Here is a 17427-nt window from a genome sequence, read left to right as displayed (position 1 = left end):
GCTTCGCTTTTTGGCTCAGCTCTTTTTTCACCACGACGGACCGGTACAGCGCCCGCTTCACGGCAGACACTGTCCCAATCCGCCTGTCGATCTCCCGCTCCCTTCTTCCCTCATTCGTGAACAAGATCCCCAGATWCTTAAACTCCTCCACTTGAGGCAGGACGACCCCCCTGACCCGGAGAAGGCACTCTACCCTTTTCCGGCTCAGGACTATTGATCACCATATTTATTTATTTAATGTTTTGCTGGTTTTTACCACTGAAAGCCTGTGTTTATTTTTCTCACCATCCAAAGGATTTCCTTAAATCAGAAATCTAAGGAAGTAATTTGGGGTCTGGACGTGTTTCTTTAGACCCAGGTGGCTCTTGTCAGGCAGCTGGACGGTTTGTTAGCCGTCACATTATCACTGGATCTTCGTGCTAACAGCACCACCCACACACGGCACAGTTCTGTCCGTAAATGCTTATGAGGGGAAATGAGTGTTTATTCCACAGTGAGGCAGTATGGAGGATGGGTTCATCCAGAATCAGGAGTACCGCCGTTCAGTAAACTGTTTCACAGAAAGCTAGAGGTTTGTTTGGTCGTGTCCTCGGCTACGCCTCTAAAAAAGTGCAGGATTTGCCGCTGACTACTAGCAGAGGTTTCTGCCTTCAGCTCTTTGGCTGACATCCAGTCTCCTGATAACAACCAGACAAATCAAGACATGCCCGGAACGGCTGTTTTCTCTGCATACAAACAAAATACTCACCTTGGTCTTGAACGTACACTCTGCTGAAGTGACAAAAGCAGAAAACAATAGAACAAACACTGAAAACGGCGGGTACAGCGACTGCAGGCCACTTACTGCGTATTTAAAGGAGCGGTTGTACTCTCGGTCATTGGCTCTGAGTTTCCTCTCCAGCTCCGCTTTAAAAAGACAAAGAAACTATTATAGTAGGAGCATCATTTATAGAATGATGTTTAATGCAGAACAGATGTATAAAAGGCAGGAAACTCTTCAAAACAAACCGCAGCATAACGTTTAAGTCCGACCCTCCTGGGACTTTAAAGATAATGGGTTTATTCATGTTGGTCAAGCACTCAAACCCAAATATTTCAAATGCTTTTTATTCTTCCCAAATGAATTGGCTGTTTGGAGGCTGAAAATATAAGAGAACTCACCATATTTTACAAACTTGTGTGAAATCCACAGATTTTAAGGGTTTTACACAAATCCCAACAGATACAGGCCAACAGCCTGTACCTTTATCATAGAGGTATGGAAAATGCTTGAAGAATTTTCAAAAACCTACATAAAACTCTTGGATTCGTGTTCTAAAACAAACAGGAAGTCGGCCATCTTGGATTGCAGTGCGGTTCTGATGGATTTTGACCCATTTTGGAGGTTTTCAGTCTCTCCTCCTCAGAGATTTTGATTGATCTGCTTGAAATTTGGTGAATTTGCTCAAACGTTACAGGAAATCTGAAATTATTAAAATTCAGACTTTTTGTGCATGGTGAAGAGGCGTGGCCAGGCCTCAAACTTTGACTAGACTCCAAAATAATAATAATAATAAGTGCTATAACTCCTACAAGAAAAGTCCCAGAGGTTTAAAACCTGCTGTGATTGGTTCTCATCAGATCCCTGGCAAAACAAACTGATCCAATGCGGACATCACCCAAGCCCCGCCCCCTGGCAACAGGAAGTGTAATGTTTTACTGTGAAAGGTCTGTCTGACTCCACATCGAGCTGGTGAGAGAAAACCAGTTGGTGTAACTTTATGTAATACCTACTTCATCTGAATTTCATTAAGAAGGAATAATAACAGGATTCATTTGGCCCAAAAGTTGTAATTTGGATTTATTTGGACTTTTCCTGCTCTCCCCACAAACCTACAGTAATGAGATCAGGGCTTTGCTATGGCAACTACAAAACATTGACTTTGTTGTTGCTAAGCCACTTTGAAGATAATTTGTTGGTACACTTTTGGGTCATTGTCTGCTTTAAATACCCCTGTGAGCCCAAGATTAGACTTCTTGAGATGAAGCTTTAATATTTCCACATCATTTTTCTCCCTTTGGCAGCAAACTCACCCACACAGCATGATGCTGCCACACCCAAACTTCACCGTGGAGAACGGCGCTGCCAGGATTGGGATCTCATTTTTATTTCACCTTATTTAAGGATCTTTATCACCAAATGCTTTAATTTTAGTTTCATAATAGCAGGCAACATTTCTCAGGTTTTTGTATTGATGGATTCTTCTTGATGTTGGTAATTATTTAATGTTTAGAAATGTTTTAGGAATCCATTCTGCAGTTATTTTGTTTGTTTTAAGTATTGAACATTTTACAGAAACTAGATTTCAAAGGTTTTAAAAGATTTATAAACTTATTTTGCTAGGTTAACCGTGTCAGTACATAAAGTGAAGATTAAATGTGAATGAAATGTCTGTATTAAGTTCAGGCATTTATTTATATTTATCAGTAAACTAATAATAACACAAACATCCACAGCAAATGAACTTCATGTCAAAGGAAAAATGCTAAATTATTGAAATATCTGTAGAAACCTTTGGGCTTACCTCCCTCCGTCTTTAGGAAACAATCCAACCCAAAGAACGACATCTTCTCTTCCTCTTCCTCCGTCTGTTATCTCTCCATCATAACAATCTGAGGAGGAAACAGACATCAAATAAAAATTCATTAACTACATTCATTTAAATGATGGAAATCAGTCTTAATTCTGTACAACTTTTATTAAAAATGAGTTCCTGCGGCTTTAAGCCGAACGTTTGCTCTGATGTTGATGCTCCTGTTTGCCAGCTGCTCCGTCTTTACAGCCTTTTCCATAATGTGCTTCATGGCGTCATCGTTTCCAAGAGGGAACCTTTAAATTTTCCAATCTGCAGCTTCATTTCTGACCTAAACAAGCCGTTAAAGCTCTAGACGTTTAAATGTCAAAGTTTTTGTCAAAGCGAGTAAATACAACACAATCCCAGTTTGTGCTGGTTTGATTAAGAAGCAATAAATCAATCGATTAATTAAAAAGAGTTCAATAATTTCCATTTGCATGATTTAAAGTTTTTTTATTTATTGTTTTTCTCTTTTGATAAATGTCTTCAGTTTGGTGTTTTGGTCTCAATTAGCCTTTTTGGAAGAATAATTTATTTTCTTCATCATTCATTTTATTTGTCGTTTCTGTTTTGTTTATTTATTTTTGATATTTAAAATGTCTCCAGTTCCAGTGTTAGATATTCATTATAATTTAAAGTGTATTAACGTATCTGTGCCTTGTGCATTTTTGGTAAAAACATGTTCGTTGATGTAAATCCGTCTTTCTTTTAGTCTGTTTTTATTTATTTATTGTATTTCACTTATTTTTGTATTTATATTATAAATGTATTATTTATTTTTGTTTTATTAGATTTTTTTATTTTAGTTTATTCTTTTGGACTTTTTAATTTAATTTTATTATTATTATTTATTTTTTTCATTTATTATTTTTGAGGTATTTTGCACATACTCTGTTCCTGAACACTTGCATTTTGAAGTTCAACATTTTTGCATCCGGACATTTTTAAACACTTTTATTCTGTGTGGAAAAAATATATAAAAAATACCAATAAAAAACCCACATTTGATGTTTTGCAGTAAGAAGAGGCGGGTAAGCAGCCAGAACGTAAGAGGAGAATTACCTCAAAATATTCTTACAGAAGTAAAAGTGCAGTAAAACGTCAAGAAGTAATGATCTTTCACAAAGTTACTGAAGTAAATAAAACATAACCCACTGCCCACCTCTGCCACTGTGGTAATAAACTCATAATGTTGTTAAACGGGAACGACTTTAACTTGTTTCCTCAGCTAAACTGTTTCTAATCACATAAACCAGAACGACGAGGAAAAACAGAGACTATAAAACTGAATAAAAGAGACAAACGAGTCCAGAAGTGAGGAAACAAACTTTTGGAAATTCACTTTTACTTTCCAGGATGATGTCAGAAAGTGAGCTATAAATATCGGCCGTGTTAGTTTGTGAAGAATGTGGGTGTTTCACCAGGCTGGAGACGCTCGGCAGCAGTCGGTGTGGGAAAGGCGGCTTTTTAAAAATGTCAGAGCAACTGGAAAGAAAACTACTGGAAAAGTCCAGAAACGTCAGTAAAGGCAGTTTAACGAAGGTTGTGAAATCTGGGCTTCCCTGATGTGAGGAACAAGAGAAAGAAACAAACTAAACGGATCCGTTGATCAAACCAACGTCAGTCTGAATCAGGGGTTTGCAACCTGCATGTTTAAAACAGAAATGTGTAACAAATACTGGTTAACGATTTGTTCTCATGTAATAAATTCACAACATGACACTAAAAATACCAGTTACATGGTTTAGATCTTTTTTTTGTCATTAAGTTTTTCATTTCCATAAATTTTACACAGAAGAAAATCATCCATCTTATTTTATGCAAACAAATTTACATTCATCTTTATTTTAAAACCTAAAAACAGAAATAAAATGGGGTTCTCTAAAAATGATAAATTTACTTTAAAAAAAGATGGATATTTATCAAAAATGTAATTTACGCTAATGTAACATTTGCAGCTCTTATAGCTGCACTAAAAGCAAATATATCTTATGATTCATGTGAGTTTAATGGAAATGAAATGAGGCCCCTGTGGCCCCTTACAGCGTTAATACGGCTAAAAACAAACTAAAGTGACTTTGAATTTAAAGTTTAGGCTTTAAATTTCTGCTGGCATGAAAACATGAATTGATTAAAACATTTTATAATTCGTTCAGACGGCGCAATCACAACCTGATTTAACTGAATGAACTGGAGGAGATCAGATTTTCTCGTTTACCCTCACGTGACACATATCTGACATTTTCACATTGAAAATTTTTTATTTTATGCCACTTAATGTGATTCTTTTCCAAGTTCTTATTGTTTTTTTTAAGCTTCCTGTCTCATTTCAGAATGAAATCCATTTTAAATCTAAATCTTTTGTGGATAATTTCAGCTGCTGAAATAAAATAAAATGTGATTTGATTTAATTTTAAATGGCTAGAAGCCAACAGCATACACACAATAAAACATCCTCATTAAAAACTCAGGCCTGTATTGTGAACCAGAGCAGCAGTTTGGAACAAATTTGAATCTTCATACAGTTTGGCGATGAGCTGCAAACCGTTTCACATTTGGCTTCAAACCGCAGAGAAGAAGAAGAAGAAGAAGAAGTGGGCGGAGCCAGAGTTTGAGGTTTGGGTTAAACCACCTTCACCAGTCACAGAGAGTCACTGGCCTACTTGTTTCTGCTTTTTGTTCTTTTTAACACGCACTTGAACCCGTTCAGGTAAAAGAATGAAAGAAATCTGTTCCGGTTGGCGGATGAGGAGGAGTGGGCGACTTACGCTGAAACTTAAACAGCGAAAGTTTCAAATCTGCTTCCTTATTCTGTCTGATAAGATCCCACATTACTGCCCCTCCCCTGCCTGTTGCTGGCAGAGTCCAACTTAGTGACTTTGTCTTTACATTTAGTGACTTTTCAGACCCAGTTAGTATTTTTTAAAACAGCGATCCCGATCTGGATCACAGAGGATGTAAACAGTATTTATCATGTTGCCTAATAGTTTTTATTTCACCTAAACTGAAATAAACCCCTGAATGTGTTTGATGTGCCACTGATTGCAGGTCTGATTTACGTATTGAAGGTTCAGGTATTTACATTATTAAATTATATCATAATGTTTGCTTGGAGCTCTGAAAATATTTCAAATTATGTATTTTCCAGTGATATTTTATAGCACAACTAGCTATCTATGCTGCCTTCAATTGTTATAGAAATGCCGTATATAAAATATGACTTAAAGTAATTTTACTTTGTAATTTAACACCTTGAAATTGGGCCTCTGTCTCTTTAAGAACTCCTGCTCTTTCTGAAGCTCCGCCTTCAGGAAGTCAACACAACATGGCTCCTTATTAACCCTTTAATTAACAACGTTTTTACCAGCGTTTAACTGAGCAGCAGCTCCCATCATGAGCTCAGCAGATCCACCAGGTGTTTGCTAATTGCTACTGGCTAGTCTGAAGGAGCTGAGTGGAGTGGAGGCTCGGTAGCTTGGAAACTGCAGCTCTGACGAAGAGCTACAGCCTCAAAGGCGGGGCTTTGTCCACCCAGGCGTTTAACAGCTGAATGGTTGCCAGGGAGATTAAATGATTCTTCAAACATGCATGAAAGAATCAAAGCAACATCATAACATTATGGAAAACGTAATCGTAATTTAGTTTGTCATAATAAGACATTAATCTCAAACATAGCCGGAAAAAACAAAAAAAAAAAAATATTAAAAGTGTTGTAATGACCTAGTCAAAGCCCAGATCTCAACGTGACAAAAATTTCCATTGTTTGTGTTACAGAAGCTGGTTTTCACTTGGAAACTGTTTTTCTGATGAATAATGATGATGTCACAAAGGTTCTTACAACTTTATTAAATTACATAATCTATAATCTGACTGAGAGGAAAATATAAAAATACACATGTAGCCGCAGCGTTTTATCTTTTTTTACAGGAATACTGCCTTACATCCGTATTAAAGCCGACAGAACGGTAAAGAAAAAGGTGATTAAACAAAATGCAGTTTTCTTGTGATTTAATCCCAGACATGAGTGTTTTCTTCTCGGTGTGTGCATCATCATCTCATATGTCATAATTATCGTACATTACGCCTCTTACTTTGGAAAGTCCGAACCTTTAATTTCAGGCATGCAGATTTTAATATGTATATATAAAAAACTAAACAAAAATAACTTATTTAATTTCTTGAGCACTTTCTGAGTCATTAACTCCTTTTTTGTTATTTTCGGCACACAAAGGTGCGTAACAGTATCGCCGAGTCGGCGTCACCTGTGACTGGCTTCACAGGTCAGAGGTCACGCTCATGAATGGCGGTGTTGTCCCATCGCTGATCTCTTGTTTCTACGCTGCACACAGGGCTCCTTCATCGAAACCGACGGGAAAGCAGTTTTCTTCGAAGCGTGTGAGCACTGAAGAGTCATTACGACGGTGAAAGAAAGGACTTCTTCCAGATCAACCGAGCAAAAACAACAGATGCCACAGGCTCTCTGTCGTTCGCAGCGTCTATGTGGCACTTTTCTTCCTGGAGGTTATCAGATTTCCTTTGACTTTGCTTCTGAGAAGCTAAAATCAATGAGGCCTGTTGTTCTGTGTTGCAAACTGAGGTTCTTCATCCTGAGTTAGTCTGAAAGTGATGGTGGTTTAGTTTGAGGTACACACAGCAGATTCACAACCAAAAGGTCTTTCAGCTTCAAACAAACTCATCTGGGACTGACGATGCATTCACACCAGCTCGGTTTAGTCCGCTTTAATCCAGCTCCAGTCCGGTTTGGGGAGGCGTGGACGGGTAATCGAACTCTGGTCCGCCTAAAAGCCCCAGCCTCTGTTCGGTTGAAGTGAACTCTGGTTCAGTTTGAATGCATATATGAACATCAAGTAGACCAGAGACGGCTCCAAAAGCAGGAAGTAGACTACAGCACACGGCATTCTGGGTAAATACAGCCAAACAAACGTACGAGTCTATTGCTAGAAGACTCGCGGTCTTTTACCAAAGATAAAAGAGAAATCCTACAGTAGCTAAAATCTGATGCTACTCCAATTTTGTTGACATTTTATAAAAGTTAGCTTAGCTTAACCAATTCTCTTATTGGGTAAAATGAGCTAACAGGAAATGTCCAGAGCAATAAAACTCAAATTCCCCTTCTTAGGGCGCACTCACTGCAGCTCCATTTATTCTGCTTCAATCCAACTCCAGTCCGCTTGTTCTGAGAGTCCGGTTTACTTGGGGAGATGTGAATGTGTAATCAAATTCTGATGTGGACCAAAAAGGCGAACTGTCTATAATTCTAGGTCTTAGTTCAGTTCAAATGAACTCTGATTCGATTCAAAATCTTAAGTGAACTCCAACCGGACAACCAGGAAATGGCCTTCAGCACAGGGCATTCTGGGTAAACGCAGCCAGAACAAACGCGATGCTAGCGCTAGCAGGAGAGATGGCTCGTGTTTTGTTTTCTCGCCAAAAACAGAAGAAAATTCCTATAACTGCTAAAATCTGGACCTCCTGGAGATGCTGATTTAAATTTTTAGCAGGATTTTGCTGAACTCAACTTCAGGGCAACATTGACCAAAAATAAAAACAACCTCCAAAGAAAAATATTTCTGCTTTGATTTGAATATTAATCAAAACATACCAATAAATTTGAAAACTATTTTGTTTGTTAGGATTTTTTTAAAATAATTTCATTGTTTTTTGGTTTTGCACTCTGTACTGATGTTTGAACAATTTAAGAAATCCTGCTTCCGCCTCCCCATGCTAACCTGGCCACAAATGTATTTAACTTCCTGATCAAAGCGAAGTTAAACAGAAGTTGTTTGAAGGTATTTTCCAACAGAGGACCAATCAGAGGACGAGCCGCAGAAGGAGATAAGAGCCTGAGGACAGCGGCAGCGTTTACAGCTGGTTTCCTCTGCGTTTCCTCCTGACAGCAAACAGAAATCTGGTTTTTAGAAAAGTACAACCAGGCGAGAAGCGAGAAGCTGGTGTTGATGGGATGTTAATGGTTCCAGTAAACTGTGGACCTCTGGACATGTTTAAGGTTTCCATCCTCTACTGGAAAACCAGTAATGTTATATAAAACCAGCTGGTTTTATATAAGAAATGTGAGTTTGTGCATTTTTCTACAGTTAATTATTTGCTTCTCCAGCCTCTAAGAACTGCAACAAATAAAGTTGTTTTGTTTCAGTGGAACGACTAAATGTGAAATTACCCATAAAATAAATAAAACGTGCAACAGGACCCCTGGTCAAACTGAAACACAAAGGTTACAAAAGCATGTTCTTAACTTTAATGTTATTTTTAATGAAATAAAATCTAAACAAGATCCTGCTGTTTGGTGACGCATTTAGAGTCCAAAATAAAAGTAGGAGTTTTTAAATGCATGCTGTATTTTGCTCTCTTCGTGGTAAATTTTTATCTTTTTACAGATTTTCCTGTCACATTAGAAATATTTCTTTTGTTTACGTTTGCCATGTTTAAAGTTGAGCCAGAACATTTACTAACAATAACTTTAAACATGAACCTTCCAGTTTGACGAAAGTGAAGATTCAGCGTTAGGAGATTTAAATGTTTCAAACTTGGATGATTTCATTCATATCTGGAACAAATCTTGGAAATGTGAAACGTGTTCAGCCTCTTGCTCAGGTTTTCTGCTGCGTCTCCGTCAACAAGTACTTCATTTATCAGACATTTTGCCAAAAATAGCAGCAGCCATGCTGAAACTCTCCGAGCCTTTTGGTTTGTAGGATCATAGACGACGCGATTATTTAAATAGTTGATCAACAGGACGATGAACTCCAACCTTTAGACTTCTGTTTTTATACTGCCGCTTTGGACTGGCTTTCATAAAGCTGTTTGGGAGTAAAACTGTTTTTCAAGATATTATTTCCACTTCATTCTCAGTGGTTTGAAATCAAATTTTAACTGTATTCTCTATGTTTCAGCTTCATCTTTGAGCCCAATACTACCGTCTGGACTCAAAAATGACTAAAAATTCATCAGATTAACAGAAAAAGTGTTAACTTAAATAACCAAACTCTTTCTTCTTTCGTATTTTCTGTTGTGTTTGAACGGTTGGATTAATATCCTAACACAGTAGCACAAAAGTCTGATTCAACCTGGAAGTTCAGCCTCTGCATGCTTCTCTCCATAAATCTATTACAGTAAGAGGACAATAGCAGGAAGAAGTGATGAAAGGGAGAACTTCCTTTTAGCGACAGTTTGGCAAGAACAGAGGGACGTTATTTTTTTTTAAAAGGAGCCAATTCTGATGAATTCCCAACTAAATAAATCATCCAACCACTTTCAAGCTTCCGAGGAAATGTTTCTTTCTCCAGCTTTAATCACAGCATTTCTGATAACTTTGGTTAAACGTTGAGCAAATAATGGTGAAGTTTTAGTCATAAACTGCAAAAATAAAGGTAAACATGTGATAAAATACGAACTAATCACAAATTTATCTCATTTTGCTCTTACAATCTGAATCGTCCTCCATCTTACATCATTGCTCCTTTTTTCATGTTTCTGTTTTTTATCAGTTGGTTTATCCATAAAAATAATAAATAAAAATCATGTTGGTGTTTTAGGAACCAGTGGTACGTGTTTTTTGTTGGGTTCTGCAGAGACGTGCTTGAATTGACTGGCCTGTTTAGGCGAAAGTGCTGTTAAAAGTTCCTGCTTTGTTTCAACCATCAGACATAAAAATGTTTATTATCTTCTGTTCGTTATCACAGCAGCTGTTAAGAGGGAACATCAGGTACACAGAAAACACAGAGGCTCTCTTCAACGCAGCTTTTATCTCAGAAGTTCCTCCTGTTTCACACTTTTCCCACCAGTCGACTGAAATCTCAACTAGTTTAATGTACTTTTACATGTTTTAGTGTTTTAATTATTAGCGTTTTATCGTTTTTCACCCTGATCGTTGGCGATAAAACAGAAACACTGTCTGTTGTTTCCTATTAGACCTGCTAATAGTGTGGCTAATTTTTAGCTAACTATGAAGATGCTTAGCACACTTAGCTTCCCCTAAATTAATTCTACCAGATAAATTCTAAAGCACTAATTTACTTGGCTGCTTTGTAAACTTTAAGTTTAATTTTTTATATATTCATGCTCTTATTTTGAAGTAGGTGAAGACTGTTTGCACAGCACTTCTGTTTATTCAAACAAGACAAGAACCAAAAAAAATAGTTAGTACAGAACAAGATATAAACATGAAACAACATTTAAGGGCATAATAGAATATGTAACTTAGAATGTCAAAATTAAATTGGTGCTCAAGGGTTGCAGCCTTTCAGGGGCAGATTTGATCTGAATTAAAGGTAACGCTTTAAGTAGCTTCCACTAAATATCATGTTAGTGTAGCGCTTCAGCGTTAGCAGAACTGAATAGCATGTTAGCATAGCGCTTTAGCATCAGCTAAATAGCATCTTAATGTAGCACTTTAGTGTTACATCATACAAATATGTAACATAATAAATAGCACTGAATGTATACCATAAGTAAGTCATTGTTGTTTTTAGTCATACTATTTATTAACATGTTTTTCCTACATAAAAGCCAGAAGAAAAAGCGTTAGCTTACTTATAGCTTACTTCATATCTGTGTCACTTTCTGTTTTCTAGAAAACTTGCAGTAGCAGAGAAAATCCAGAGATGAGTCAAAAGTTAAACTGCAGAACATTTTGGATTTCAGCTACAGCTGCGGCTCAACCACAGACAGTTTTACACCTCAACCAGGAACTCTGATGTTTGGTTGGAGAGAAAACCACTGCTGATGGTACATCAGAGAAAATTCAGTTTTCAATGCACCCCACCCACACAGTCACAAAAGAGAGACACGCTTTGCATCTGCACCGAAGGAAAAACTCAGGACACGTTAAATCCTGAATGTGATGCTGGGAATTTTGTTTCTGACAAAAACAAGTTCAGTTATGATGAATCCGAGTCTCATGAACCCGTCACTAATGAGGCTCAGCAGACTCATTGTTCCTTTTACTCTATTAATTATGTTCTGACTTTGTGAAGTGTCTTGTTCTACAATTAAAAAAAACTATTTTCCCTGATTAATTGGGACTTATTATAAAATTTGCAGACCATGCTACAGAGACCATAACCTTCTGTTAACGGCCTACCAAGACCACCAACGTTTTGCCTGTTTTTGTTTTGCAGTTCTTATTCTGTGTGAAACAGGCAAAACGTAAGCACACAAACAAGTAAAACTACTGGATAGTTGATAAAGATCCAGGAAAGATCTTTGTTTGCTTAAATTTAATTATTCAGTTGATGAAAATCCAGGTATGAGTTTTGTTTTCAGGGTTAGACATTCATTTTCTTTACCCTCGACAATCCCTCCGTCTATCATCTGTACCTGGCTTGAGTTGTAAACCTGAAGCCTTTTATAACTTCAGTTACTATAAAAATGCTGTACATGTCAAATATAACAGAAATTAGACTCTGTAACTTAGCAGGTTGAAATTGGGCCTCTGTCTCTTTAAGAAGCTCCTGCTCTTACTGAAACTTCAGGAAGTCATCACAACATGGCTCCTCTATTAACCCTTTCACGATGTTTTTACCAGCTTTGTGTGGGAAGTTTTATTTATTTTTTGACTTGTCTATGAAATGGTTAAAAATGAACAAATAAATTAATACAATCATCCATGGTCTTCCTGATCTTATTACTATTTTATCTACTTATTTTTGATTGCACATATTATTTTTTATACATTTCTTGAACAAATTGCAAAAGTTTGCACTTTATTTATGCAGACTCCCATTTTTTGATCTGGTTCTTATTTTCTTCTATTTTATTATTTTATCATTTTTTTAAAAAAGTTTATGCATTTAGTTTCTGATGGTAATTTTGTTCTGCATTGCATCTCTGATGTTATGTTGTTGATAATCTGAATTTGTCTTTGTCATCTCCATGTTTGAGGGTTCAGCCAATCAGAGCTGAGGAAAATAAATGCTGCTCACTGATTGGTTGCTTTCCAAACACCAATTAATAGCATGTCAAGTAGCGTTATCTGTTCCCAGGATGTATATTCTTTCAAATATTTTAGAAAAAAATGCACAAATACATAAACTTTCCCGATATAGTAGAATCCTTTTTTCATGTTTTGTCTTTGCTTTCATTTAATAAATAATAAAAGTGGGAATAAGTTCGGTTTTTGTGCACCTGAAGGTCAATTTGAGTAGAGTAGGAACCAAGAAAGTAAAGTTTTACTTGTGCCCTAATATGTCAAACTGTATCTTTCTACCACGACTATGTATAAATGCCGTTCTTGTAATATTTTGATATTTAAAGGTAAAGAGGTGAAGGACGTAAGGAAGGAAACAGAATTTAATTGCGACATGATGATTGTTTATGAGATTCTCAGATTTCTGTGTTTCTTGAACCTGTCAATCATTATGTGTAGATCTGAGCCCAAATAGATTCAACCTCACCGGGAACGAGGCTGAACAAACACTGTGAATCACATCGGGCTGTTTGTGAAGGTTTTTCAAGGTCTCTGCGTGTTACTGATTAATGTCAGTCCTCCTCCGACTGGGAGTAAATAAGTAAAAACAGAATTAAAACGTCCTGGAAGCTGACTCCAAACCAGCAACTTGTCATTTTTTAGAAAACTCTCCATAAGACGGGGCTGGTTTATGACTCTGACGACCGGAGATGCTCACACAGATTTAGGTTTTAATTTGTTAGTAAAAGTAAAGAGTGAAGCAGTGACCTGAACAGGAGCCTGACAGAAATTAGCAGAGCAGGAGTTGGAAAACGAGGTGCTGTTATGACAGAACGAAGGCTTTGAGACGGAGCGCCGAACAAAAAGACCCAAAACAATCAACCTCTGAATTATTCACCTGACCTCTCAGGTCACAAAAGCCACTCCTCTTCTCATCTTACCCCATAAAAAGCTAACAGTTTGATTGACCTCCTAAAACCATTTTCTCTGTTCATGTCAAACAATCAGATCCTTAAAAGTAGATTTTGGTGCAAATATGGACATTTAGATTTTCAAACATCAGTTAAGCTGGAATCATTTAAGAAGCTGACATGGGAGGAAACTCACTGATTATTCAGTTACTATTAATTTGACCACTTGGGGGCGCTCATACAGTGTGTGTATAAGGGCATTTTCACACCTACTCTGTTAGATTCGGTTCGCTTGGGGACCAAAATCGCAAAATTGATCACATTTTCAGTTCATTTAAAAATTGCAGAGTCAAACCAACCAAACCTTTTGAAAAGGCTGTTCCCCTCCTCACCTGAGGGGGCGCTGCACCAAGAACCACTAAAGGAAATGACATGAAAACCACTGAGGAAGACATTGAGGGCAACTTCCTTCTTCACAAACTGTAAACTGGAGTGGCGTCAGATTCTGGCGGTTGTTTGTCTTCGGTAAAAGGCTGCGACACATTTCTCCCGCCAGCGCTAGACGCTCGCGTCCATTTTGGTTGCATTTACCCAGAATGCCCTGAGGTGTAGTCTGCTTGGTGTTCGCATAGGCATTCAAACCGCATGAGAGTTCACTTCAGCTGGACTGAGACCGATAATTTTAGACAAACCAGAGTTTGCATCAGTCTGAGTACGTTTCCCGATTTACTGCATAAACGAACTAGAGTTGGAATAAAGCAGATTAAACGGGGCTGGTGTGAATGTTTGTCAGTTTTATTACTCATAAACTGACAAACATTTCCTGTTCTCTCATTTTACCCAACAGAAGAGATTCGACTAAGCTAAGCTAAGCTAAACTTTACTTTAAAATTTCTATTTTTTTATCATGTTTAGTTGCTTTATTGTTTCAATAACATCATTTCTTCACATTTGGATCCACCTAAAGTTTGGTTGGTGATAACAGAAATTGGGACCTTCTTGCCAACTGACTGCTACCACAACGCTAAAAAAAGACTCAGAGCAAACAACAATGGGAACAGGTTTAGTCTGTGGCAGGAAACTGGAGGAGTTTGTTGCTGCGAAGAAACAGTTTAATCACCGACCACAAAGTCTGATTACCTATTTGAGTTTTTAGGACGTTCTCTTTGAATCACAGGAAATAACATCAGTTTGTTGCCAGTAAAACAACAAATAAAAAGAAGCCTCAAATTATTTCCAGAAATTATGATTGTTTTATTGTCTTTTCTAACAGTTTGGAGACAATTTTTAATTACTTTGTGTGTGAAATGAAGCTGAACTGGTTCATCTGCTGTACTAAACCAAATTTTTAAATGTTGTAAGAAGCTAAAGAAAAACACGAAGAGCCTCAAGGTCATGTGATGTAATGATGAACATTAACATTGATAATTATGTCTAATTGAAACCCTGTTGCTGTTTTGTTTCTTTAAAATAAGATTGTACCTCAATCAAGCACAGCTTAGCATAGAAAAGGTTTTAAATATTCAGTCACACTGAGTTTAATTGGTTCCCAAACTTTTCAGATGATAAAATAACAGTGCCAGATTGGTAACCCTCTGAAATTACATTTAATTATTTCCCTCTATTTATTTAAAATAAATATAAAGAGTCAAATAAATATACATATTTTAAAAGTATTCATTTGATAAAACTTAATAAAAAAGTATATTACTTAATGATACATTTATTTATTTCAAGATGTATTTATTTGTTTCATTTTATCTACATCACATATGGTCCTGAAAGATTTTGCGACGTCTCGTGATCCTCCTGGGGCCCCGACCCACATTTTGGGAACCCCTGGTCTGTTTAATGTAAGCTACTTTGCTGAGCACTGCCACTCAGCTGGCAGAAAGTAGCCTAGCAGAAAGACAAGTGTCTTTGGAAATAGTTAAAGTAGTAAAAAAAAAATACAGCCATGATGTTGGAACTAAGAGAAAATCACCCGTCACTCTTCTGAGAGTAAATGCATCGTTAGCAAGTAGCTAACTGCAGGGTTTGTTGCTGAACAGAAAGGATAAACAGCTAATATGCAGCCGACTTATTAGCATCAACTGCATAAAGCCAACATGTAAAAAAGACACTCAGAAATATTTTTAATCTCTGCTGAAGAAGTTCTGAAGGCAAAAAGGGTTCCTAATAAAGTGGCCGGTGCATTGTGGCATTTCCATTTAAAGTTATAAGACTCTCATACCAGCTAACACCTGCTGATGCATAATTACAGTAGAAGACAGAAGTGCACTGATTGCAGTTTTCTGGCCAAAGGTTTATAAACATGCAACTAATACAATTAATCAATTAATGTGATTAAAAAAGAGCATTTCTGCAGATTTTTAAGCCTTTCTTTATACAATATTATACATTAAAACATGCAATAAAGAATAAATAAATTCATTTTCAAAAATAAGAAAAACAATGCAGTCTATACGGCTGATTTATTGATGAGTTTTTGGATTAAAAACTGTAGATGTATTGATCAGGAGCCATTTTAATATTCAAATAAGTTCTGATGCTGATAACAGAAGCTGATATCTGCTCCAGTGTGACCGGATGTGAATGAACTTTTGATGACGTATAGTTGACTCATCAGTGACATCACAGTCAGCTTACAAACCATCACACTTGGTTAGAAAAACAGCTTTTCTACATCATTTATCAATATCCCCAAAACTTTACGACAGCATCTAATCAACAGAGTCTCATGAGGAATGTTTCCCGTCTCAAGTTTCAGCTCCGTAAGAAGTGAGCAGATGTTGAGCTACAGTCAAGTTTAGTTTCGCGTTACTGGAAGTTAAAGAAAACAAAGCGAATCAAAGTTTCTGTACTCAATTAAAACAAACGTTTCCTTTCCATTCCACCGGTCACTTTCTCGGTTTACTTTAGAAGGCAGCTACTTTCTTTCTACATCTTTTTACTCTAAAAAAAAAAAAAAAAATCCATCTCACAGCACCGAACCTCACCTCAACCCCTGAACGGATCAGCACAGGGGAAAACAAAAGGTGAGCGGCTGGTTCTTACCGTAAAGCTGCGCGTCTCCCTGCGGGTTTCTGTGAAGAAGCAGAAATTAAAGAAAGAGAAAGAAAGAAAAAAAAAACTCCAGACGAAAAAAGTCGAGGTCTAAAATGTTCCCACTCGCCCCGGTTTCGTTCTCCTCCCTCTGTTCCTCCTCCCTCCACTCCCCTCCGATGTTTGGCTCTAGATTTGCGCAAAGCTTCAGGAGGAAACCTAACGGCGACGTCACGTGACGCAGAGATTTGATGAAGATGTTTGGAGCTGTACGGACCTCTAGTAGGCGAACATGAAACATGACAACCTAACTGGGTCTTAATTCTACTGTCGAACCATGATAAGTGAATCATTGACCCAATTATTTGGTCTGATGAATTTGGTGATGGCACTTATAAAACTGCCGTGTTTGTTACTGGTTGACTTTTACGACTTTGTATTCATGTGTTTTTAAGGACATTGATCTGCATTCGGTGCGATACAAATGAATCTGAACAGAAACTTATTAGGATCACGGTAGCTAGAAAAAAAAGGAGTAAATTCAGAAATTTTTAGATTCATCTCAGGCCTTTTCTAGAAAAACGAAACTTGGACATTTCTGAGTTTAAAAAGTCAAACTCAGACGTTTTCCACAGTCACATTGGTGTGTTTCTCGAATCATTTGTAAAACAGTTAGATCAGTGGTTCTCAACCTGGGTTCGACCGAACCCCAGCGGTTCGGTGAGTCGGTCTCAGGGGTTCGGCGGAGCCTCTGCCGATTAGGTAAAGACACACTTGTGTAAAGTGATGACGCCACGCTTTGCCATCACTTGCTGCAGAGGATCACGTTACATTGCTTAGCCAATCAGAGGATCACGTTACATTGCTTAGCCAATCAGAGGATCACGTTACATTGCTTAGCCAATCAGAG

The 17427-nt window shown here is 37.4% G+C and overlaps 1 protein-coding gene across 1 annotated transcript in view; it reads right to left on the bottom strand.

The window, feature by feature from the left end:
• The window catches only part of LOC103470713 (phospholipid-transporting ATPase ID-like), a 41261-nt gene extending 24586 nt beyond the window's left edge, over nt 1-16675 (bottom strand). The window contains exons 1-3 of the mRNA XM_008419345.1: nt 16530-16675; nt 2565-2652; nt 845-906 (exon numbers count right to left, since the gene is read on the bottom strand). Of these exons, the coding sequence (XP_008417567.1) occupies nt 845-906; nt 2565-2607 (105 nt within the window). The 5' untranslated portion in view covers nt 2608-2652; nt 16530-16675. The remainder of the gene's footprint in view (nt 1-844; nt 907-2564; nt 2653-16529) is intronic.
• Between the last annotated feature and the right edge of the window lie 752 nt (nt 16676-17427).

The sequence above is a fragment of the Poecilia reticulata genome, linkage group LG9 (assembly GCF_000633615.1).
Source record: "Poecilia reticulata strain Guanapo linkage group LG9, Guppy_female_1.0+MT, whole genome shotgun sequence".
NCBI classification, from domain to species: domain Eukaryota; kingdom Metazoa; phylum Chordata; class Actinopteri; order Cyprinodontiformes; family Poeciliidae; genus Poecilia; species Poecilia reticulata.
This window is presented reverse-complemented; position numbering and strand designations above follow the sequence as displayed.